Here is a 25,921-nt window from a genome sequence, read left to right on the forward strand (position 1 = left end):
GTACAGTAAACAGCACACTACAGCACAGTAAACAGCACCACTACAGCACAGTAAACAGCACCACTACAGCACAGGTAACAGCACCACTACAGTACAGAAACAGCACCACTACATCACAGTAAACAGTACCACTACAGTACAGTAAACAGCACCACTACAGTACAGTAAACAGTACCACTACAGCACAGTAAACAGCACCACTACAGCACCACTACAGTACAGTAAACAGCACCACTACAGCACAGTAAACAGCACCACTACAGTACAGTAAACGCACCACTACAGCACCACTACAGTACAGTAAACAGCAACCACTACAGCACAGTAAACAGCACCACTACAGCACATAAACAGCACCACTACAGTACAGTAAACAGCACCAATACAGCACAGTAAACAAGCACTACTACAGCACCACTACAGCACAGTAAACAGCACCACTACAGTACAGTAAACAGCACCACTACATCACAGTAAACAGCACCACTACAGCACAGTAAACAGCAACCACTACAGTACAGTAAACAGCAACCACTACAGCACCACTACAGTACAGGAAACAGCACCACTACAGCACAGTAAAACAGCACCACTACAGTACAGTAAAACAGACCACTACAGCACAGTAAACAGCACCACTACAGCACCACTACAGACACAGTAAACAGCAACCACTACAGCACAGTAAACAGCACCACTACAGCTACAGTAAACAGCACCACTACACACAGTAAACAGCACCACTACAGCACCACTACAGCACAGTAAACAGCACCACTACAGTACAGTAAACAGCACACTACATCACAAAAGAAAACCCACCACTACAGCACAGTAAACAGCACCACTACAGTACAGTAAACAGCACCACTACAGCACAGTAAACAGCACCACTACAGCACAGTAAACATCACCACTACAGCACCACTACAGTACAGATAAACAGCACCACTACAGCACAGTAAACAGCACCACTACAGTACAGTAAACAGCACCACTACAGTACAGTAAACAGCACCACTAACGCACAGTAAACATCACCACTACAGCACCACTACAGTACAATAAACAGCACCACTACAGCACAGTAAACATCACCACTACAGCACCACTACAGCACAGTAAACAGCACCACTACAGCACCACTACAGTACAGTAAACAGCACCACTACAGCACAGTAAACATCACCTCTACAGCACCACTACAGCACAGTAAACAGCACCACTACACACCACTACAGTACAGTAAACAGCACCACTACAGCAAAGTAAACATCACCACTACAGCACCACTACAGTACAATAAAACAGCACCACTACAGCACAGTAAACAGCACCACTACAGCACCACTACTGTGCAGCTGTATTCATCGACCTGGCCAAGGCTTTCGACTCTGTCAATCACCACATTCTTTTGGCAGACTCGACAGCCTTGGTTTCTCAAATGACTGCCTCGCCTGGTTCACCAACTACTTCTCAGACAGAGTTCAGTGTGTCAAATCGGAGGGCCTGTTGTTTGGACCTCTGGCAGTCTCTATGGGGGTGCCACAGGGTTCAATTCTCGGGCCGACTCTCTTCTCTGTTACATTAATGATGTTCGCTCTTGCTGCTGGTGATTCTCTGATACACCTCTACGCAGCAACACCATTCTGTATACTTCTGGCCCTTCTTTGGACACTGTGTTAACTAACCTCCAGACGAGCTTCAATGCCATACAACTCTCCTTCCGTGGCCTCCAACTGCTCTTAAATGCAGGTAAAACAAATGCATGCACTTCAACCGATCGCTCCCCACACCTGCCTGCCCGTCCAGCATCACTACTCTGGATGGTTCTGATTTAGAATATGTGGACAACTACAAATACCTAGGTGTCTGGCTAGACTGTAAATTCTCCTTCCAGATAAGCATCTCCAATCCAAAATTAAATCTAGAATCGGCTTCCTATTTTGCAACAAAGCATCCTTCACTCATGCTGCCAAACATACCCTCGTAAAACTGACCATCCTACCGATCCTTGACTTCGGCGAAGTCATTTACAAAATAGCCTCCAACACTCTCCTCAGCAAATTGGATGCAGTCTATCACAGTGCCATCCGTTTTGTCACCAAAGCCCATATACTACCCACCACTGCGACCTGTATGCTCTCGTTGGCTAGCCCTCACTTCATATTCGTCACCAGGTTAGGTCATCTATAGGTCATCTATAAGTCTTTGCTAGGTAAAGCCTTACCTTATCTCAGCTCACTGGTCACCATAGCAGCACCCACCCGTAGCACACGCACCAAAGCCAATTCCTCCTTTGGCCGTCTTTCTTCCAGTTCTCTGCTGCCAATGACTGGAATGAACTGCAAAAATCACTGAAGCTGGAGACTCATACTCCCTCACTAACTTTAAACACCAGCTGTCAGAGCAGCTCACAGATCACTGCACCTGTACATAGCCCATCTGTAAATAACTCATCCCATACTGTTATTTATTTTGCTCCTTTGCACCCCAGTATCTCTACTTGCACACTCATCTTCTGCACATCTATCACCCCAGCTTTAAATTGCTATATTGTAATTATTTTGCCACTATGGCATATTTATTGCCTTACCTCCCTTATCCTACCTCATTTGCACACACTGCATATAGACTTTTTATTGTATTATTGACTTGTATGTTTGTTTACTTCATGTGTAACTCTGTTGTTGTTTGTGTTGCACTGCTTTGCTTTATCCTGGCCAGGTCGCAGTTGTAAATGAGAACTTGTTCTCAACTGGCCTACCTGGTTAAATAAAGGTGAAATACAAAAAATATAAAGAAATAAAAAGAAGTGGTAAGTTTTTAGGGAAATCTCGCCCCCATCTGGGCTAAGAAGCTGGTTCCCCTTCCTATGTAATCATATGGCAAAGCCAGTCTTTGGTTTCATTTAATCATTTCCAACAGCCTCACAAAAATGTATCCCTCACAAAAATATGATTGACAATAAATTCACATGCTGTTGTGCAAATGAATAGACAAAAGGTGGAAATTATAGGCAATTAGCAAGACACCCCTAATAAAGGAGTGGTTCTGCAGGGGTGACCACAGACCACTTCTCAGTTCCTATGCTTCCTGGCTGATGTTTTGGTCACTTTTGAATGCTGGCGGTGCTTTCACTCTAGTGGTAGCATGAAACGGAGTCTACAACCCACACAAGTGGCTCAGGTAGTGCAGCTCATCCAGGATGGCACATCAATGCGAGCTGTGGCAAGGTTACTGTGTCTGTCAGCGTAGTGTCCAGAGCATGGAGGCGCTACCAGGAGACAGGCCAGTACATCAGGAGACGTGTAGAGGCCGTAGGAGGGCAACAACCCAGCAGCAGGACCGCTACCTCCGCCTTTGTGCAAGGAGGAGGAGGAGGAGCACTGCCAGAGCCCTGCAAAATGACCTCCAGCAGGCCACAAATGTGCATGTGTCTGCTCAAACGGTCAGAAACAGACTCCATGAGGGTGGTATGAGGGCCCGACGTCCACAGGTGGGGGTTGTGCTTACAGCCCAACACCGTGCAGGACGTTTGGCATTTGCCAGAGAACACCAAGATTGGCAAATTCGCCACTGGCGCCCTGTGCTCTTCACAAATGAAAGCAGGTTCACACTGAGCACATGAGCACATGTGACAGACGTGACAGAGACTGGAGACGCCGTGGAGAACGTTCTGCTGCCTGCAACATCCTCCAGCATGACCGGTTTGGCGGTGGGTCAGTCATGGTGTGGGGTGGCATTTCTTTTGGGGGCCGCACAGCCCTCCATGTGCTCGCCAGAGGTAGCCTGACTGCCATTAGGTACCGAGATGAGATACTCAGACCCCTTGTGAGACCATATGCTGGTGCGGTTGGCCCTGGGTTCCTCCTAATGCAAGACCTCATGTGGCTGGAGTGTGTCAGCAGTTCCTGCAGAGGAAGGCATTGATGCTATGGACTGGCCCGCCCGTTCCCCAGACCTGAATCCAATTGAGCACATCTGGGACATCATGTCTCGCTCCATCCACCAACGCCACGTTGCACCACAGACTGTCCAGGAGTTGGCAGATGCTTTAGTCCAGGTCTGGGAGGAGACCCTCAGGAGACCATCCGCCACCTCATCAGGAGCATGCCCAGGCGTTGTAGGGAGGTCATACAGGCACGTGGGAGGCCACACACACTACTGAGCCTCATTTTGACTTGTTTTAAGGACATTACATCAAAGTAGGATCAGCCTGTAGTGTGGTTTTCCACTTTAATTTTGAGTGTGACTCCAAATCCAGACCTCCATGGGTTGATAAATTTGATTTCCATTGATCATTTTTGTGTGATTTTGTCAGCACATTCAACTATGTAAAGAAAAAAGTATTTAATAAGAATATTTCATTCATTCAGATCTAGGATGTGTTATTTTAGTGTTCCCTTTATTTTTTTGAGCAGTGTATATAACAAAGATGTTCTAGTTTCTGTTTATAAGACGTCTTTGATTGACAGCTGTTCATGTGCTCGACTGACACATGTCGCACATGCGCACTTTTATTTAGGCCTACTTTTCGTAAACTTCCGCCAATGTTCGTACCTGTCGGTATTCTTCGTGTACATTTCGTCATTTTCCGTTCGAATTCGAGCCCTGTCGATAGAACTGATTTTCGTCGTCTCGCTCGTTCTCCGTGTTGTTGTTCATCTCGGTGACGCGACAGAGGGTAGCCTGACGCGGTCTCTTACGTGTCGGTCTGAATAAAAGTGGAGCTCGGAGGACCCGGGAGTGACGAAGCGAGTCTGTGTCGGGTAAGCATCCGATGCGGAGAGGGGGATAGAAGAAAGCCCTGGTGTGTTGGAGAAATCGCTCCAACTCTAACAAAGAGATCATGGCGGCGGTGTTGCAGAGCCACACGATGTTGAGTCAGTCTACAAAGCTAGCCAGCCAGCTATGTGAGAATGGTACTGGAAAAATGGGAGTGAGGCTTGAGTCCTCGAGTAAAGATTGCAACCACAGTAATTATAGCATCAGCATGTTGGCTAACAGTCCTAGTTTGGCCATCTAGCTCCATAGCCAGCTGGCAACCACAAAAAACATGTAGGTTCGAATGCCTAACTTGCTAAGCTAACTAGCGGTATAGAATGTTAGCCCAGCCCAAGTATATCTGGCTTAGCTACAGACATTTCCRTCCCAAAAAACTAGCTAACGTTAGCTTGCAAGATAGTCCGTCTGCAAACACAGCGTGGTTGTCTTGAATAAGCATACTACATTAGCAAACTTAGATAAAGACATCAATTCAAGTGTCATAGCTAGCCAACGTTAAATGAACCAGATGCAAATGAAATGATTAAGCTAAAACTCTTGATTTTTACCGCATGGGACACATTTGTATATTTACGTTAGCTAGCTAGCAGCTATAGCTAGTTAGCCAGGTTGTCGATATTAGCTAACTACCACAAAGCTTTAATACATCGAGCAACAATATGAACATGGATACATTTCGTACCATTTGGTTGAAAATGTGTTTTTTCTTATCTATCAGTATAGCTAGGCAAGTTTCAGCTAGCTACTGTTTTATTTGTAGCTAACAATGCTATATACTTTTGCTAGCTAACTACTTGGAAAAAGGCGGCAATAACAGGGTAAACATTGAGTAACACATTTTTACCTTAGGAACGTTACTTATGGTTTGGGATAGTATCTCCCATACTTTCAGATAGTCACAGGTAATGCTGCATGTCTGGTGTAGCCTACAATCACTTAAACAAACCTGGCCTGGTATGAATAGACAGGGGCACAAAAGCCACGACCTGAAACATCACTTAATCAGGGCTCCAACCCTGTTCCTGGAGAGCTACCATCCTGTAGGACACCAACCTTCTTCCTGGAGAGCTATTGTCCTGTAGGTTTTAGCTCCAACCGTAATCTAATGCACCTGATTCTAATAGTTAGCTGGTTGATAAGCTGAATCAGGTTAGTTACAACTGGGGTTGGAGCAAAAACCTACAGGGTGGTATCTCCAGGAACAGGATTGGTGTGAACCTACACAACTTTATCCCCAGAAACAGGGTTGGAGAGCCCTGAATAAAATCCACCCCCATACCAATATTTTACATTTTGTGTAAAAATGTACATTCACAGGCTCTCCAGAGTTCTCCACCCGCCAATCCAGCCAACTAAATGACCATGGAAGCGGGAGCCGATACACAGCAGGGTGGTGACACAGCTGTTTCTGAGTCTGAGGCCCAGCAGATCACACTGGCCCAGGTACAGTACCCTCATCAACGTTGCCAGACACTTTAATCAAATTAAACTTTATTGATCCTCTGGTGGAAATTCTTTACGAGGCCCTACTTTTGGTGTACATGTATGAGTCTGTATTGCTGCGTTTACACTGGCAGCCCAATTCGGATGTTTTCCCCACCAATTTGTCTTGACCAATCACATCATATCTTTTTAGAGCTGATATGATTGGTCAAAAGAAAGCTCAGAATTGGGCTGCCTGTGTAATAGCTATGCAGCCTCCATATGTGGGCTGCGTTCAGCAGGCACAACATTGTAGAATGTTCAGAAAAAATATAAATATGTTAGTAGAAGAGCAGAACTGTTCTCTGACATGAAGAATAATCAATCACTTCTATTCAGGTCTTTGATTGTAACCATTATGTGGATTTTGGGCTCCCGAGTGGCACAGCGGTCTAAGGCATTGCATCTCAGTGCAGAGGCGTCGCTACAGACCCTGATTCGATTCCAGGCTGTATCACAACCGGACATAATTGGGAGTCCCATAGGGCGGCGCACAATTGGCCCAGCGTCGTCCAGGTTAGGGTTTGGCGGGGTAGGCCGTCATTGTAAATAAGCATTTGTTCTTAACTGACTTGCCTAGTAAATAAGGTTAAAAAGATGGACCAAGGTTCCATCGTTAGACCATAGGATCCTATTGTGCTAAAATGGACTTGGCCTTAAGATGCTTTTGGGAAGCTGGGCCCTTAAGCCGTTTCTAAATCTGCGTCTCTGCTGCAGGTGTCTATGGCAGCAGGACAGGTCTCCTCCAGCGGCTCCACAGTCACCTTGGTGCAGCTACCCAACGGTCAGACGGGTCAGGTCCACGGGGTCATCCAGGCCGCCCAGCCCTCGGTCATCCAGTCGCCTCAAGTGCAGACTGTTCAGGTGAGCCCCATTCTTCCCTCCATTACAGTAGTCTATTGTGATATACATAGGAAGGTACATGCAATAGGCCTTGGAGTAGGCAGCAACAGGTCTATATTTGACCTGTTCTGTTGGAGCTTTAAGAATTTCACTGTACCCTTCAATTCCATGTGTGACCCTGTGATGTGACTAATGAACTGATCTAATCTATAGCAGAGAATCTCTCAGTGGCAGCTATTTGAGGGCTGGTGTGGTCACATACAGTAATATAACAGATCAATGGAACATTATTGGATGTTGTATAGGTATTACTACATTTCCATAAACTGCAGGGTGTCAATGGCTTTGGTGATGAAATTTCACTTCATGTTATATCCCTGTAATTAATGGGTCAAAATAAAGAAGGCACAGTGATGCCAAAAAATGAATTCTGGGAGTTATATATATATGTCTGACTTTCTATTTTCATAGCTTATAGTTTAATCATTTTCTCTGGGTGTGTGCCAGCTATGCTTTTTATTAGACTTATGTTATAAAATCCATTTTACCAAGACAAGTATGATTCTTCATGTTCTGAATGTTCAGTTGGGTCTTTCTCTAATATATCATTAACATATTCAAAAAGTTGGATTTCATAACCTAATACATCTGATAATAAGCACCAGCTCTGTTCACATAGCAGTGCAAGTTTCCTGTAATGACTTTTTGAGAATTTTACGTTTTGTGGTCAAAGTTGTTTCCGTGGGTCGCAAAAAGCTAAAGTAGCATGACACGAGCTGAAATCTGTAAAAGGCTTTGGTTAAAAAAAAAAAATTGGGGTATATGCTTATTGCTCTGACATTTCAGAGCTACGCTTGTTTTTGTGAGATATCTTGGGGAAATGACAGGATTTTTGAATGAATATGAAAAGTGGATATCCATCTTACCTCTGTTTCATGTCCTTTGGATTCTAGAAGAAAGATCAGTTCAACGGGAAAGTGATTTTCCAGATTTTTTGTCGTTTTTTTTCTCTGGGCTCGATTGATTTTTGTCACCCTAATTCTGACCATCCTACAAGGGTAAAATCTTTCCAATGGATTATGATATTATTTTACCCATTGGTCAAAAAAAAATGTTTTTGTTGGACACCCTATAAACTGCAACTCTTGTGTTTGACCCTGCAGATTTCAACAGTTGCAGAGGATTCCCAGGACTCCCAGGAGTCGGTGGACAGTGTGACAGACTCTCAGAAGAGGAGGGAGATTCTGTCCAGACGTCCTTCCTACAGGTACCGCTCCTCCATAGGGCCACTGTCTCAGCCTCAGGGTGGCAGGAAAATAATCCCAATCTGGCAACATGACTGTCATGTTGACTCAGTGTTGCCAAATTGGAGTTTTTTTTTAATGCAGATTGGGTGCCATTTTGGATCTGATTGGGCTGTGAATGAAATCTGATGACACATTGTTGAGAGTCCGAGACATTGATTGGGATTGTGTTTGTATCCCTTGCAGGAAGATCCTGAACGACCTGTCATCTGACGTGTCTGCGGTCCCGCCGATCGAGGAGGAGAAATCGGAGACGACTCGACCCCCGCCATCACCACCGTTGCCATGCCCACATCATGCCCATCTATCAGACGGCCAGCGGCCAGTACAGTACGTAACCCCTACCTATTCAATCCTCAGTTTTATCGCTCCGGGGGGGTCCCGTAGGTACAGATCGGATCAGCTTCCCCTCCACCAATCCCCTCTACATGGGAAAATACTTAACTGACCCAAGATCAGCATCTAGGAGCAACTTCACACGTACTCCAGTTTCTCATGGCCATATGTGAAGAGTGCCTGCTTGTTCTGGTTTGGACAAGCTTAGTTGGCTTTCTTACTTTATATTTTATGAGTAGTGTATGGTCAAGGACTATAGTGGAAATAGGGTCATGTTCAGTAGGGAGAAATGTTTGAATTAAACGGAAGGTTCTACCGAACATGTCCAATATTGACAGATGTTAATTTTCCGTTTCAAAACGTTTCGTATGGTTTGCCTGCTGAACATGACCGAGCAGACCGTTGCAATGTTCCTAACCTGACGATCATCCATTAACCCCCCTCTTCTGCAGTTGCCATCACCCAGGGCGGCGCCATCCAACTGGCCAATAACGGTACGGATGGCATGCAGGGGATGCAGACCCTGACCATGACCAACGCGGCAGGCACCCAGCAGGGCACCACCATCCTTGCAGTATGCCCAGACCTCCGATGGACAGCAAATCCTGGTGCCCAGCAACCAGGTGGTAATGCAAGGTGAGAAACTCTTGGACCATGGGAGGCCCAGCCTCAATCAAGTTTTAGTTCTTACGGGGTGCCTGTCAGTTATTCTGCTCGTACATTCTAAACAGAACCGTTTTCCTGCATATGCAGTCACACAACAACACAAACAACTCCTGTCTGCCCACAATTTCTTGACGTAAACACCAACACGTAATGCTACGATCCTTCTGTTTCCCAGCTGCCTCTGGAGAAGTGCAGACCTACCAGATCCGTACGGCAACACCAGCAGCATGACTCCTGGGATGGTGATGGCCTCCTCTCCCGCCCTGTCCGGCCAGGAAGGCCCAGAGGTTGTAGTCACCCGTAAGAGGGAGGTCAGACTGATGAAAACAGGTGGTGGTAGAGAGGTAAGATACGTAGCATGTTAGCTAGGGTTATGTTGATCACTTTAATGAAGGCTGTTGGGTGAATGGTAAACTACATCCTAGAATGTAGGTTACTATTTGCAGGTTGTTGATATGGAACTCCTATTTCTATACCTACCACATAAAGCTGAGATAATGTATAAAAAACATGAGAAACATGATGATCGTGTTAAGATTGCTTTGTGAGGGGACATACTGTACTGACTGTCCATACGTGTGTGTGTGTGACAGGAGGCGGCCCGGGAGTGTCGCCGGAAGAAGAAGGAGTACGCAAGTGTCTGGAGAACCGTGGGGCCGTTCTGGAGAACCAAAACAAAACCCTCATCGAGGAACTGAAGTCACTTAAAGACTTGTACTGCCACAAATCAGAGTAGTGTCGTCCCCCCACCCTCATGTACAGAGACTCACCACAGAGCCATGCATCTGGCACCACCCCCCGGAGTTGTCTGAGGAGTGGTGCGTGTGGTTAAAAAAGCTCTACCAGTCTAAGACCTACAGAAAGAGGAAAAAGAACAAGGAAAACCTCACACAATTTCTCCACTTTTTCACAAGTACCCCTTTAAAAGGATGACATGAGTACCCCTARAAAGGATGGCCTCATAGGTACCCCTTAAAAGGATGACATGAGTACCTTCCATCATGAGTACCCCTTAAAAGRATGAGGTGGAGCACACACTGTTTCTCCACCAATAGAATGGAGCCCCTAGTGGAATCTTTCAGTGGTAGGTATCGTGTATATCCACGACACCACTGCTGCTAACTAACCAGTAGTCCCCAGTCTCAAGATGTCAGATACCAGGACAACACCAGCCGTGGAGGACTAGGACCCCTCTGCCCACCATGAACTACCCTATACAACTATTGAGTTTGGACCGTCACCTGGCTAGACACGTTGAAAATGTTTTTTGAGTGCTACACTATTCAGTATTTAGGCTGATGATTKCTTTAACTCTTCTGTTACTTACTAACACTTTGTGGACTGTAGATCCCAACCACTGTCAGATGAAATGTATTATCTTTGAGCTTGAGTTGGGTTATCATGTATTGAATTTTTCTGCTTGCAAACTTTTGTTATTCAGCATTGCTAAGTCGGGAAAACACATCTATCTGGTGGCTGTTTGGGGGTAGAGGTAGGAGATGGATTGTGGGTGGATTGTCTGCATCAACTAACAGGCATTAAAAGTTAACCTCAGCGGTATGACGTAGATGCAGAATGTAAACAGCATAGTGGGTCAATTTCCACAACAAAGAGCGTTGAAGCGAGAGGCTCAACTTCTCCGCTGTTTTGGTGCCGTGGCAACCACTACAACGTGAAGCGAACCTGTGCACATGCGCAGATACTGTGTGAGAGCAAAGTGTTGCATCTCGCTCATCTCAATATCTCCGGTGCAAAGTCAATTCGCTGAGTACCTTTTTAAAGAGTTGTGCTAATGTAAACTGAGCTACCACACAGCTGACAGGAGGAGTTGTGAAATATGACTATGACTGAGGGGTAGACTGGGTGTATAGTGTGCTTTTAGGCATTCATGTAATGTATACAATGTCTGAGGCAGTGTGTGTGTTTGAGTCTCCTTGTTTGTTTCTCCATGGCCTGAACAGGCGTAAGGCATAATCATATTGGAGGATATCCTAACTTCCACTTAACTTAGTCATCATGCATTGACGTCAATGGGATTATAGAGTGAAAGTTAGGATTAGCCCCACAATCACACTTTTTCATCTGTTGTGCCTCAAACACTTCTGATAGGACAAGGGAAGAAGCATTTTCTATCATGTAGTTAAAAGGGATAGTTTGCTTGGATCTGCAGTGATGTCGTAGACTTCGATTTTTGGGATCCATCGCTGACATTTAGACTGACAACTCAGTCAACAAACGTGGGATTACACCAGGGATGCGTTCAGCACCTCACAACAATGTGGAACAGATAAAAATGTTCAGCTAGAACTGTTTTGTAGAACAGACATGCCTTTCTGACATGTAAAATAAGGATTCATGTCAGCTCTATTCACTATATTTCTATCTGCAATGTTCCATAACATTTGCTTACTGAACCCGGTCTTCTGTTTGATTGGATAACGGAATGCCATATTGTATTATTTTGTTTTTACGTAGCCATCTGTCATAAATAACGTATATGCATCTTATTTTTAAAACRCTTGCCATTTCTGTTCATATTTTGTAAACATTGTATTTCTTAATGTCAGCATTCACTTGTATGAAAAAAGCAAAACAATTATATTACAGATTCTACTATTTGTTTTTGGCAGCTGTTAATAAATGTGTTTCTGGTATTTTTCAGATGTCTTAATTTGTTTTCAWRTYCATTTTTATCAAAAAAGGATGAATGAAATTAAGACAATTACAATCACCCATAGTAGCTGGGTTGTAGCTCCATATTTTCTCCCTACTGGACACAACCCTGCATGAAACAAAACCATCCTCCATGAACCATCTCACTGGCTGTCCATTCATGAGTAGTAGCTCCCTGAACCATCAATGATTGACAGCACATTGATCCATCCACTGTGATTCAAACCCCTCACATTCCCCATCAGTCACGGGTTCCTACAGATCTCTCCTTGCTGGAAGCTTCACAGCCTTGTAGATGTGAATGTCTCTTTCCTTGTCATAGTGCACCTCGTGTACTGTGAAGCGCTGCTTCAGCATGCTCAGGAAGTTAGTGTCTCGCTCGTAGCGGATCTTGCAGGCCAGTAGCACTACACTACTCTCTGAGCTGAGGTGTTCCATCGTTTGCAGTAATGATGGAAATGTGTCTTCCAGGTAAACAATGTCTGCTCCCAGCACTATGTCAAAGCCTCCTGTGGGATAGCGCTCCAATCCCTGGCCCCAGGTCAGTTCTGAGACCTCCACTGCTCCTAGCTGATCCGGRGGAATGTTCTCTTTCACATTGGCTGCAAGGAAGCCCAARGCAGGCTCACGGTCTGTGATGGTCACTTTTTTGGCMCCTTTGGAGAGAAGGCTTGCACGGTTAGCACATGTAAAAATGTGACTAACAATTAGTAGTTCTAACAGTTGAGCCTGATCCACACTATAGGGCCAACCCAAACAGTTCTGGCTCTGATGGTTTATTTTCACATTATCCTTTCCAGAATGGTTCCAGCAACTATATAGTTGTCAGGTCAGGCCAGCCCAGCCCACATCAGCTCAACTATATAGTAGTCAGGCCAGCCCAGCCCACATCAGCTCAACTATATAGTAGTCAGGCCAGCCCACATCAGCTCAACTATATAGTAATCAGGCCAGCCCACTTCAGCTCACCTATATAGTAATCAGGCCAGCCCACTTCAGCTCACCTATATAGTAATCAGGACAACCCACTTCAGCTTGGTTTGGCCCTGTAGCGCAAGTCTCCTACCARTTTCCCATGTGAGTTCTTACCTAGAAGAGCTGCCACGATGCCCACCAGTCCAGTGCCTGCCCCCAGCTCGATGGCAACCTTCCCCGTCAGCTCGACCTGCCCCAGCTCCAGGTACATACACATACTAACCGCCTGACAGAGAAAGGGAAACATAGATGTAAGGAGAGAACAGTATCAGTAAATTGTGGCAGAATCAATCGTACCATAGTTGGCTACGTCTTTGTCACACTCAAGAAGACGACCTGTCATTCAACAGATGGTTGAATAGTTCATATTGGAATTAAAATTGGCACGATTTTTTAAAATGCGGCAAAGCATGTACAGTCAGTCGTACACCAACGAAGGTCACTCACTGCATCCCAGACGACAGCAGCTACTCCGAGTTTATTCCAGTCCTGGGTTAGTCTGACATTGTGGTCAGCGAAATGGAACTCGGCAGACGAATTATGTAGTTTGGAGAGCACGGGCAAATAATTCCCATCATATGGTACAAGCGCCATAGTCAAAAGAAGACCATGAAATGTAATATATCACGTTTAGTAAGCTTGAAATTCATACCACGCTGAACGATTTCTTATGAGGAAGTGGAAAAATCTATATTCTCGCGATAATAAAATCGTAGAGCTGACACTTGTCAAATGACAATGTTCACCAATCTCTGTCAAATAACAATTATTAATCTTGATAAACAGCCAATGGTAATTGACGTGCGTCAAAATGGGCCGTTCTTGAGGGCGTTCCTTCCTAGTTGGCTTTGGCTGGAGTGGGAATCAGCTGTTAGCAGGCTAYCTAGTCGTCTCAAACCTGAACATTATACATTTCTGTGTACGGTGAACGACCATACCTGGAACATTTGCTGAGACGAAGGAATTCGGCATATTCTCTGACTGCAATGCATCGCAAGAATAGCTAGATCAAGTGGACCGGCATAAGTAGCCAGTTAGCTGAAGCCTGGATTAGCGTTAGCCGGGTGTAGGGCTAGCTAGCAATAGCTTGCCAGCTAGTTGCTAGCAAACTACGTCTGGTTTATGAAGACCAGATTAATGGTTTTTAACGTTGTTGTCTAGCAGCTTCAGTTAGGCTTTTTAAAACCGAGTATAACGTGTTGCCATTAACGGTTAAACCGGCGTCTTAGCGTTGCCAGCCTTTAGATTAGTTTAGTGGTCAAGCCTGTATCTGGCCGACGTATCAATGCGCTACTCGCCATGCCTTTGCGCACACGCCCTGAAAAAGATAGGGATTCAACTGTTCAGTTTGAATTGTGTGTTGTAGATATGAACCCCGATATGTGGCTGCAACTCATGTATTTAAAATTGAATGTGTCATTTTGAGACCAGACATCACTGACAGAGGTTCTGTCTGATGTTATAGACGAGTGGACGGTTCTTTCAGATTTCTGGGGTGTAGTCAGTGGTAGGACTTTAYCTAATTGTTCAATCATGGGGGCTACAGTGTCATGCTGCATGTCCCCCGGTGGGAGTCCAAAGCTTGCAAGGAGAGCAGTCGAGCTCGACGACTACCCAATAACCACCACTGGCGACGACYTAAGCGAGGACACGGGCACRTATCTGCAGCACATCAGCGATAGAGAGGTCCCGGATGGTAGGTGTACTTTTCGGATAAGCTGGAGTGGAGGGGTATACGTCATGGTCACACCTCTCTGAACAGCCAAGACATACATGAAAGGGGAAAGGAAGATWTTGCTTGCTGTTAACGCACAATGCATACATCACACATCCGCTTATGACCTGTTGCACTATTGATTGTGCAGTRGTCATATTGGTTCAGCTATTCCAAGATATCCTGCAGAGTATCCAGCATTGCTTTTGCTTCAGCTATAGCCAGGTAGCTTAGTGGTTAGAGCGTTGGGCCAGTAACCGAAAGGTTGCTGGATCAAATCCCCAAGCTGACAAGGTAAAAATCTGTCTCTGTTTTCGCCCCTGAGCAAGGCAGTTAACCCACTGTTCCCGGGCGCCGAAGATGTCGATTTTATGGCAGCCCCCCGCACCTCTCTGATTCAGAGGGGTTGAGTGAATGCGGAAGACACATTTCAGTTGAATACATACAGTTGGACAACTGACTAGGTATCCCCCTTTCCCAGAGTATAGTGAGTGTCATGATGTCAGTCACAAGGTGCATCCCCGGAAGTTGTGATCTGTAATCAGTATTATACTGTATCTCACTTTGCCGTTTTAAGATACAAATTGTGCATATAGTTGGGATACGTGTGCATTTCTTGTGGTGTTCGTGATAAAATAGGCTGTGTATTTCTTGTTTCTTCAGAATTGGCGCAGGAGTCCAACCCATCCGATAATGCCAGAGCCAGCACAATCTTCCTCAACAAGTCGCAGACTGATGGTAAGTGTGTAGCGGTATTGTTAGAGAGGGGTAAATACAATAATTTTTTGTTCTGGCGCCAGGCAGGCAGGTATTAACCCTGCTGAAAGGCAAAGAGTAGGATAGAGTACTGCTACCAGAAAAACACATCAGTGGTAGTCTGTTGGCCAGATGGCAAGTAGAAAGGATAAGACACACCATATAAAACACATGTCACAGCACAGGAGTAACCCAACCAATAATACCTCCTACAAAATAATAATGTGGAGAGCAATTTAAAAGGCAAGTTCATAGAAACAATTGACAAGAAAGAACCCACTCAATACCCTTAGAGAATTTGCAATATTCAGTATTACCTCCAGTGAGGGGGGGGTGTTCATAGGCAAAACAAAGGCCTTAAAATGTCAACTCTTCTCGGCCAAATGTCAATAGTACCACACCAAATCAATACAGTTCCAAACAACAATAAACTCGCACGCGACCTCCCTTTAACTAAAATGTCAACCCAAACACGTCTGGCAGGACAATAATAGTCCAGCGACACTGAACATCAAAGGGAGTGTGTTGGGGGGAAGAGGAGTGCTGCAGTGTAAAGCACAGAGAGAAAGGGGTCTTAGCTGTTGACTTCAGGCTTGCAGTTGCACTGATTGTCCGTCGGATACACCTGATGGTTGGTTTGTTTGTCAAAGCTTCGCAACAATGTTGCTACCACTCCATGTGATGGAGAACTCCCAGGAGATACACCCACCACCTAGAGCGCTAACACCGGCGTTCCACTTCAACACTTTACAAACTAAGTCTGCTGAAAATAAACAAGACTTCTGCAGCGGTGCACACACTGTCAAACTGCCAACCGAGAGCTCTCCACAGAGCGCCGGAAGAGCTATCTAAATCTCCCCCTTCCTGTCTGCTGATGCGCTCTTAAAGTGGCAGTGCACGGTGAAGGCTCCGTGCAGCATGTCGCCACAAGKGGCATGGGGATCTTCTACTTCTCATGGCTGTGTCCTCTGGTTATCATGGAACGGCGCAGATAGAAATGTCATGAATAGAGTTGACATGATTTCTTATTCTACATGTCAGAGAGGCATGCTAGTTCTAAGTAATATATTTCTTTATCTGAACGTCCCACAACGTTGTGCCAGGCAGATCACGTCCCAGGTCTGGTATGGACAACAGGAGAGTCTGTAATGGTCAGTCAGATAGTTATTCAACACGTTCAGGGAACTACCTGACCTAACATTTGTCTGACTTTTTCCCTCCAGTGCGGGAGAAAAGGAGAAGTAACTACTTAAGTAATCATCAYGTGAGTAAATCCATCTTTCCAGCCGAGCGTTACTATGGCTACCCATGGACATCCACTGATACTAATGCAGAGATGTCAGGAAGTGAYGCTAGGTTTTTCCCTGTTCCATTGACTGACAACTACTCCCTTTTCCTAGACGTCTCCTGGGTTATCTAAAAAGTACAGCTCCTGCTCCACAATATTCCTTGACGATAGCACGGTCAGCCTGCCCAACCTGAAGAGTACGGTCAAATGGTGAGTCCTCCTTACCTCCACACACACACGACAGAGCAGAAAAGAGGCGGTCATTGTAAGGACTCACCGTCTTGTCTCTCTCTGTTCCAGTGTCACGTTGGCTATATACTATCACATAAAAAACAGGTAGGTTCTATCTGTCATTCATTTCATGAGAAAAACAGTGAAAAATTATATAGAGACGTGAGGTAAATGGAGGAGTTTTGTGTTGATGATTTTCAATGACATAGTAACATGATAATGAAGGTGGTTTTGATTTGACTGTGACATAGTAACATGATAATGAGGTGTTTTGATTTGGGTGACATAGACATGGTAGATGAAGTGTGTGACATTAACATGGAATGAAGTGTGGTGACATAGTAACATGGTAATGAAGGTGGGTGACATAGTAACATGGCAATGAAGGTTGGTGACATAGTAACATGGCAATGAAGTGTGGGACATGTAACATGGCAATGAAGGTGTGGTTGACCATAGAACATGGCAATGAAGGTGTGGTGACATAGCGACATGGCAATGCCGGTGTGGTGACATAGCGACATGGCAATGAAGTGTTGACATAGCGACATGTGAATGGAAGATGTGGTGACATAGTAACATATGGGAGTGTTCTTCTCTCTGTTGGGCTTGTAGCAGTAGTCTTCAGTCTTTTTTTCCCTCATCAGGGATCAAACCGTCTCTGACATTTTTCGATGAGAAGATCCACCCATTAACGGGTGAGTAGGTGGAAGTAGATACTGTATGTCCGTGTGTGTGTGCACACCAAGCCTCCTGTCAGACTGACTGGCCAGCCTCCTCTTCCTCAGAGAGAGAAGGTTCCAGAAGACTACTACAGCGGGACCCTGAACACAAGCTCATCTACCGCTCGTCCGCACGCTCTTCAGCTCGGCCCAGCTGACTGCTGAATGTGCCATCGTACCCTGGTACGGATGTCACCAGTCAGTTGCCCTATGACAGGAAGCCACCAGTCAGTTGCCCTATGACAGGAAGCCACCAGTCAGATTGCCCTATGACAGGAAGCCACCAGTCAGTTGCCCTATGACAGGAAGCCCAGTCAGATTGCCCTATGACAGGAAGCCACCAGTCAGTTGCCCTATGACAGGAAGCCACCAGTCAGTTGCCCTATGACAGGAAGCCACCAGTCAGTTGCCCTATGATAGGAAGCCACCAGTCAGTCCTATGACAGGAAGCCACCAGTCAGTTGCCCTATGACAGGAAGCCACCAGTCAGTTGCCCTATGACAGGAAGCCACAGTCAGTTGCCCTATGACAGGAAGCCACCAGTCAGTTGCCCTATGACAGGAAGCCACCAGTCAGTTGCCCATGACAGGAAGCCACCAGTCAGTTGACCTATGACAGAAGCACCAGTCAGTTGACCTATGACAGATGCCACCAGTCAGTTGACCTATGACAGGGAGTTTCACTCTGGGCATGTTTAGTAGTTAAATGTTGTGGCGTGTTGAGAGCTGACGTGAGTAAAAACAGATGCCTGTTCTGCATAATAATCTATTGTCTCGCTGAACACCTGGCCCTGGTAACGGTGTTACTGTGTGTCCAGCAGTGTCAGATGAGTGTCTCCATTTACTGTGTCCATCCTTTCCCAAGGTGTACCTGGAGCGTCTGCTGACCTATGCAGAGATGGACATCTGTCCGTGCAACTGGAAGCGTATCGTACTGGGGGCCATCCTGCTGGCGTCCAAGGTGTGGGACGACCAGGCCGTGTGGAACGTAGACTACTGCCAGATCCTCAAGGACATCACCGTGGAGGACATGTCAGTGTCCCTCTGTCCTGTCCCCCTGACTGCTCACCTTTACAAGTCACCCCAAACCTTTAGGCATTAGATCTGAGGGTTGGATAGGTGTAAGCAAGAGGGACGAATACCATCATCCTTAGAGCTCTCCAATCCTCTCATATCTAAGTGCTTAGGGCAGGGGTATTCAACTCTGACCTTATGAGGTCCTGGAGCCTGCTGATATTCTGTTCCATCTGATCATGAATTGCACCCATCTGGTGTCCCAGGTCTTAATCAGGCCCTGATTTAGAGAGAAGAATATAAAACAGCAGTGGCTTGGAGGTCCAGCTGAATTTGAGGGGTGTCAGGGTTGTTTTAGGATTCAGGCTGTGGGTCTCCTCAGCCCCTGGAGTGGCATAAGGCCCCCCTTCTTACCACGGTGGGCTTCTTACCACGGTGGGCTTCTTACCACGGTGGGCTTCTTACCACGGTGGGCTTCTTACTGGCTGTAGGACAGGCTGCAGGGCTCTTTGTGGCACATCCTTGTTCAAAGGTCTATATTAATACAATTTAATAGATTGATTCCGCTGACAAAGGTCTCCATAGAAGTGTGCAGGATTTTTTTGTTTTGGCTCACCCAAGAGTGAACTGTGAACATCCTCATATAAATCAATATTATGAGGCGCATCGTTAAATRGGAACGTTGCCARGTGGGACAAAACTCARCGTCTTATATAATCAATAAAATTAGCTTTTGATTTTGCCTCGCTGGCCAGGTACATATCAAAAGTCTTCCCTCGATTCCTTGCGTCCTCAAGCCTCTCCCCGAGAAGTCACTTCCCTCTGACGTTTTGAAAAGGAGGCTGGGAGAGTATGGAGGATAAGACTGCTGAGATTCATGCTCTACCCCTCTCTCTACCTGTACCCCTCTCTCTACCTGTACCTCTCTCTCTACCTGTACCTCTCTCTCTACCTGTACCTCTCTCTCTACCTGTACCTCTCTCTCTACCTGTACCTCGTCTCCCTGTACTCTCTCTTACCTGTACCTCCTCCTCTCTCTACCTGTACCTGCTCTCTACGTCTCACAGGAACGAGATGGAGAGGCACTTCCTGGAGCTGCTTCAGTTCAACATCAACGTGCCGGCCAGCGTCTACGCCAAGTACTAACTTGACCTGCGCTCCCTGGCCGACGACAACAACCTCAACTTCCCCTGGAGCCACTTGACAACCAGCGAGCCACTAAACTGGAGGTGAGGAGAGCTTCTCGTACAGCAGGAATGACAACACTGCTACTTGGCAAGAGAGTTTAATGGTAGTCCTGTTCAGAAACAACCCAGCCCCCTACTATCACTGTAGATACTAAACAATTGCATAGGTGTTAGAAATTAGTAGTAGATCCACTCTGCCTTCTGATTGGTTAGGGGGACTGTACAGCCTATCTACACAAGTGCCTAGGTGGGAGGGGCCAATGTCTTAACTGTTGAGTGACCTCGGGTTACATTAAGTGTTGCGTTCCCAGGTATCTCTGGGCTGTAATAAGTGTTGGTGTTCCCAGGCTACTCTGGGTTGTATAAGTGTTGGTGTTCCAGGCTATCTCTGGGTTGTATTAAGTGTTGGTGTTCCCAGGCTATCTCTGGGTTGTATTAAGTGTTTGGTGTTCCCAGTATCTCTGGGTTGTAATTAAGTGTTGGTGTTCCCAGGCTATCTCTGGGTTGTAATAAGTGTTGTTGCGTTCCCAGGCTATCTCTGGCTGTAATAAGTGTTGCGTTCCCAGGCTATCTCTGGGCTGTAATAAGTGTTGGTGTTCCCAGACTATCTCTGGGTTTGTAATAAGTGTTGTGTTCCCAGGCTACTTCTGGGTTGTAATAAGTGTTGTCGCGTTGCCAGACTATCTCTGGGTTGGCGTTCCCAGACTATCTCTGGTTGGCCGTTCCCAGACTCTCTGGTTGCGCTCCCAGACTATCTCTGGGTTGGCGTTCCCAGACTATCTCTGGGTTGGCGTTCCCAGGCTATCTCTGGGTTGTAATAAGTGTTGCTTCCAGGCTATTCTCTGGGCTGTAATAAGTGTTTGCGTTCCAGGCTATCTCCAGACTGTGTGGAGGACAGATACAAGGATCTGGGCAAGGTGACCATAAGGAGGTGTCCCTCAGCGCAGACAATCTGGTGGGGGTCCGAACCACCCACGCTGTGCTGTCGTCGTAAAGCTGGACCTGCTACAACACAAGGACAGGCGGAGGATGAGGATGCAGCGAAGGCCTTCCTAAACTAGACACTCACTGGCACATCGACACACACAGCTGGTCCCAAATCACTCCAGATCTGTAAGGTGGCAGCTCCACCACTGATACCTACTCATAACACTCCAGATCTGCAACAAATCAACGGTTAGACTGACACCACACTGACCATGGTGACGAAGCTCTAACTACCCTGTGGTGTAGTTGGCAACAGGACGGACAGATGGTGACGTAGAAAGGACGGTTTTCTTTGCTTACTGTGTAGGCCCTTTAGCTGTGAAATGTATCGGTTTTTAATATTTTCAGTTGCTGTTTATTTCAAATAAACCGTAATAAACTCTAAAAATGTGTATGGTGTCCCATTTCTAGACAGGCTGCATGATGTAAGGCCTGGGTTTACTTTAACTGCCAGGAGTGCCAGATGGGCGGGGTTGGCAGTTCTGCAGCTATTCTATTGGTTTCATGTGCCAGGTTAATGAATCATCAAGCCCTGTATTTGAAATTATTTCAAATAAATTGGCTGGTTTTCATAGAATCTGACAGGACTAGACTGGAAGAAGTGTATGCTCCATAAGCGGTCTGATGGTTTTTAGAATAAGACCAAGTTCCAACATTCACACAAGCTTTATTCTCAACCTGGTTTACAGGCTACGTAGTTTAACATGCCAGAATTAGACACGGCGACTTTTTGAAGGAGAACCGCATGTACACGATCCATTCAGTTGATTATTAGGTATTTAAGACTTTAAAGGCCATTCGATAAATGGGACGATAATACAACCCTTGAAGTAGTGGAGAAAATGAAATCCCAGTGTAGTTTTACTAAAGAGGTAGATTATGGTTCACAATTGCAGAGAGAAGTGCTGCTGTAATTACTAGAACACCACATGGAGGCAGAAGAGGCTACAACAAGTGGTTTCTGAAGTGGGAAGTTGCACCTTTTTAAAAGGCACTCCAGTCTCCCTTTCAGCTGATTTAAAGGCATGTCTCAATAGGTGGTCCAGGTAAGTAAATGAGCACAAGTGGGGGGATCTGTATTGCTCCTCAAGCAAGGGTGAGAACGATGACATTATGGATTCCATCAGACCAACTCCTTGAATGCCTTAAGTTAAAAACACTCCATTTTCACAGGAAGAGTAAACAAAAGACATTGAGTGGTGACACTTCTCTCAATTCATCCGATACAGATTAAGACAATCTGTTTTTTTAAACACGGACTTCATATTAAAATCTGCACATAAGCATAAATGGGTAGTGAAATTTCTTCATCCTAACATTTACATTACATTTAAGTCATTTAGCAGATCTCTTATCCAAGCGACTTACAAATTGGAAAGTTCATACATATTCATCCTGGTCCCACACCCTGGCGTTGCAAGCGCCATGCTCTACGAACTGAGCCCACGGGACCACAAGGCGTTACTGTTCCATAAACATTTCAAGAGTGAAATGTCCTTTAGGATGGCCACTTCTAAATAAAATGACAAATAGCAATTCTCCAACTTCATTACGTATAGAAGAATACCATGCCACTTAGTTATCTCCAGTTAATGACATAACGGTTGATTGGATTAGCAAAACATGTCATTTAAAAATCCTAGAATACATTGAAGTGTACTTTCTCCCCCTTCCAGAATAATTTAAATCAGGATCAAATAGTCTCGAGGAAATATAATGATTACACTACAAATAACTAAGATAGTCTGTATATATACCGTCGGCATTAAATGTGTACAGAAGAATACTCTAGCACATTGACCATATGTAAAGTCTTGCAGATACAAGGGATAGACATTCTAGTAGTACGTGACGTCTATTAGAGCGGGTGTTAGACGAGAATAGGGTAGAGTGCACTGCACATGCTAGTGTTCGACAGCCACTAGTGAGCCAGAGTCTGAAACGGCCATCCAGCCAGTCTGGTCACACAGATGGGTGCGACAGGCTTGTGGTCACTGAAGGGAGCAGCCCGGTGCGTGTCGTGAGGGATGTGCTGGCCTCGCGTACACTGACGCGCTGGACAGTTGTGGCCCAGCAGGGACATGAACAGCAGCACCTCCCCAGGAAACCTCCTCCACGACTCCAGAGTCTTTCCAGACCACACCACACCCCTGAGGTGATCCCCACCACCAGGCTCATAAAGTACTTCAGCATGAAGATGCGTGGTCCGGCCTAGGCCGAGCCTCTCTCTCTCAGCCTGGCAGGAGCAGGAAAGGCCTGTGTCCACTGGGGCCTGAGGTGCTGTCGTGTACACCAGACAGCCACCACACCCGCGGCAGGACCGTGTAGAGACGGTAAAGAGCCCAGCCTTAACATCACTTCTCCAGCTGTCCGTCTTGTCCCCCCTGCTTGATGACGCTGCGGATGCGGAACAACGATACAAATCCGCTAGGAGGAAGAGGGAGCCTGTGAAGAGGTAGACCACTAGGGGCGCAAGCACAAAGCCCCGCAGGCTCTCCACACTCTGGTTGCCCACGTAGCATATCCCTGCCACAGGGTCTCCGTCTGCAGCGCTCAGGGCCAGCACGGCGATGGTCTTGACGCTGGGCACCAGCCAGGCGGCCAGGTGGAAGTACTGCGAGTACCCGGCYATGGCCTCGTTGCCCCACTTCATGCCCGCCGCCAGYAACCAGGTGAGCGAGAGTACCACCCACCAGATTGCGCCGGCCATGCCAAAGAAGTAGACCAGCAGGAACACCAAGGTGCACAGGCCGGCAGGGCCCGAAGCATCATACAGCACGTGCCCGCCGTCCTCGGAGCACGCCACACGCTCGTGGCCTGCCGCCAGCCGCACCATGTATCCCAGGGAGATGAAGAGGTAGCAGGCAGCCAGGTAGACGATAGGCAGCTCGGGGTAGGAGAAGCGGTCGCGGTCAATCAGGAACGTGACCACAGTAGTTAAGGTCGAGACGAAGCAGAGGACCGACCACAGGCCGATCCAGAGGGAGGTGAAGGCGTGTTCATCCGGGGTGAAGTAGGGCTGACGGCAGGGCTGGGCGCAGTTCTCCACGGGGCCTGTGTGGACGCCGCGGCCGTACAGTGAGCGGGCCTCAGTCTTGACGGACACCAGGGGGTGGCGACAGCGGCAGCCGCGTTGTTCACAGTCCTGGTGGTGGTGACTGTGGTGGGGTTTGGGCAGGAGAGGCGGCCTGCGGCGGGCTGGGTTGCGSTGGGGGGCCTTGGGGGTAGGCTTCGGGGGGAAGGCCGGGCCTGGGGACAGAGTTGTGACATCACTGCTGTTCCGGTCCATACAGAGGCGGTCAGCATCACCCAGCTCTGGCAGCCCCTCGCAGCTCATCCTCTCGGGCCATTCAAAACCATACTGGCTCATCAGTGGGGAGCAGCCGCGCTTGGCCCGGTCGCACACAGAGCGGCARGGGGGCAGAGGCTTGCGATAGTCCGGGATGCAGATAGGGGTGTACATGCTGCAGAGGAAGAAGAGCAAGTCCGGGGAACAGTGGATGCGCACCAGCGGCCAGAACTGGTGCACCTCCAGCCCCACCTCGTCCTGAGTGTCGTGGTTAAACTGGTTGGGAGTGTAGGTGAGGTTGTAGCCGATGCCCTTGCACATGGGGACCGTGATGGGTTCACACACGATGGCCTTCCTTGGAGGCAGCGCGCACCGGTTCGTGCGCGCATCAGCAGGAGCAGAGACACAGAACGCTGATGTAAAGAGGGCAGTTGTGCGTCATGGTCGCTATGGAAGCTCCTCCAACGCGTGGATTTCCACAAAAAGAAAATGGAGGTTATTGGATAGGAAATGCGCTCTGAACGTTTGAAACATTGTATTACAGTTTCTATGTTCTATCAATACATAATCCAATGCACTTTGAGTGTGCGCCTTATTCACTCACACGAAAGGCTAAGAAATACAGTGATGAAACAGTGATACTCACCAAGTCGATCACACGGGGAAATGTAAGCTACTCATCAATATCAATGCCAATCAATGATAGAAGCGCCATCTGATAATCTTGCCACCACTGAATTCACTCCCAGTGTACCTTTAGGAACGCGGCCCCGGTGCAATCAAATAAAGTCCATTTGCGACTCGATAATATAAACGGATTTTTCAGGCAGCAACGCCTAATCCTTGCGCCAAACTCTTTCTTTCAACAATATTTAGTGACACAGCCTCTATTTTCTGAAAAAATCTACTCCACGACTGTCTTCCCTCGTCGTCTTCTTGCTCCGGCTCCTAACCATACTACTAACAAACACCTTGGCCCTTACTTCGGACAGCTACGCCCACAGGGCTGCGTCTCTCCAATAGGAATCTGCTTACACCTGAACGACTCAATCAGTACATTCTTAACAACCTACTTATCACATAAAGTAATATCATTCCTATTTTTATAGGCCTACAATCTATGTAACATCACAGTAAAGTTAGACAATGTTTAAAGTAGTGTTGTGACCACTCAATCATTAATTCCTTTTACATAACTTATCAGACAACTGAATACATTCTATATGACCTCACACCTACAATGTTTTATCAAAATAATGTTTGATTACTAGTTAATGTGAATTTTAATTAGATAAACATTTCCTAGTATTGAGTTGCAACCCCCCCCTTTTGCCCTCAGACAGCCTCAACTATTCAGGAATGGACTCTACAAGGTGTCGAAAGAGTTCCACAGATGTGGCCCATGTTGACTCCAATGCTCTCACAGTGGGCTGGAAGTTCTTTGCACACATAGGAAATTGTTGAGCGTGAAAAATCCAGCAGCGTTGCAGTTCTTGACACAAGCCTGGCACCTACTACCATACCCTGTTAAAGGAATTAAATGTTTGATACGGTTGACCAACTCATTGGTGTCCTCCTCCAGAGAGCGCTAAGAACCTTTGGTGTTGATCCTGGACAACACCTGCGTTCTCAACAACATCAAGGCGGTGGGCCCTGTTCCTGTAGTT

The 25,921-nt window shown here is 46.6% G+C and overlaps 1 protein-coding gene and 3 pseudogenes across 1 annotated transcript; 2 read left to right on the forward strand and 2 right to left on the reverse strand.

Annotated features, from left to right (window-relative positions):
* The first annotated feature begins 4,550 nt into the window (after positions 1 to 4,550).
* Positions 4,551 to 10,213, forward strand: LOC112078412 (cyclic AMP-responsive element-binding protein 1-like; annotated as a pseudogene).
* A 34-nt stretch (positions 10,214 to 10,247) lies between these two features.
* On the reverse strand, positions 10,248 to 13,750 carry mettl21a (methyltransferase 21A, HSPA lysine). The gene is made up of 3 exons (XM_024144671.2): positions 13,515 to 13,750; positions 13,182 to 13,293; positions 10,248 to 12,748 (listed from the first exon to the last, which is right to left on the reverse strand). Exons 1-3 carry the CDS (start codon positions 13,659 to 13,661, stop codon positions 12,348 to 12,350), a joined length of 660 nt encoding a protein of 219 aa, XP_024000439.1. The 5' UTR covers positions 13,662 to 13,750; the 3' UTR covers positions 10,248 to 12,347.
* A 4-nt stretch (positions 13,751 to 13,754) lies between these two features.
* LOC112078414 (cyclin-Y-like protein 1) lies at positions 13,755 to 21,353 on the forward strand (annotated as a pseudogene).
* A 1,533-nt stretch (positions 21,354 to 22,886) lies between these two features.
* On the reverse strand, positions 22,887 to 24,686 carry LOC112078415 (frizzled-5-like; annotated as a pseudogene).
* Positions 24,687 to 25,921: the final 1,235 nt, after the last annotated feature.

Source organism: Salvelinus sp. IW2-2015, unplaced genomic scaffold, assembly GCF_002910315.2.
Source record: "Salvelinus sp. IW2-2015 unplaced genomic scaffold, ASM291031v2 Un_scaffold5653, whole genome shotgun sequence".
Taxonomy (NCBI): domain Eukaryota; kingdom Metazoa; phylum Chordata; class Actinopteri; order Salmoniformes; family Salmonidae; genus Salvelinus; species Salvelinus sp. IW2-2015.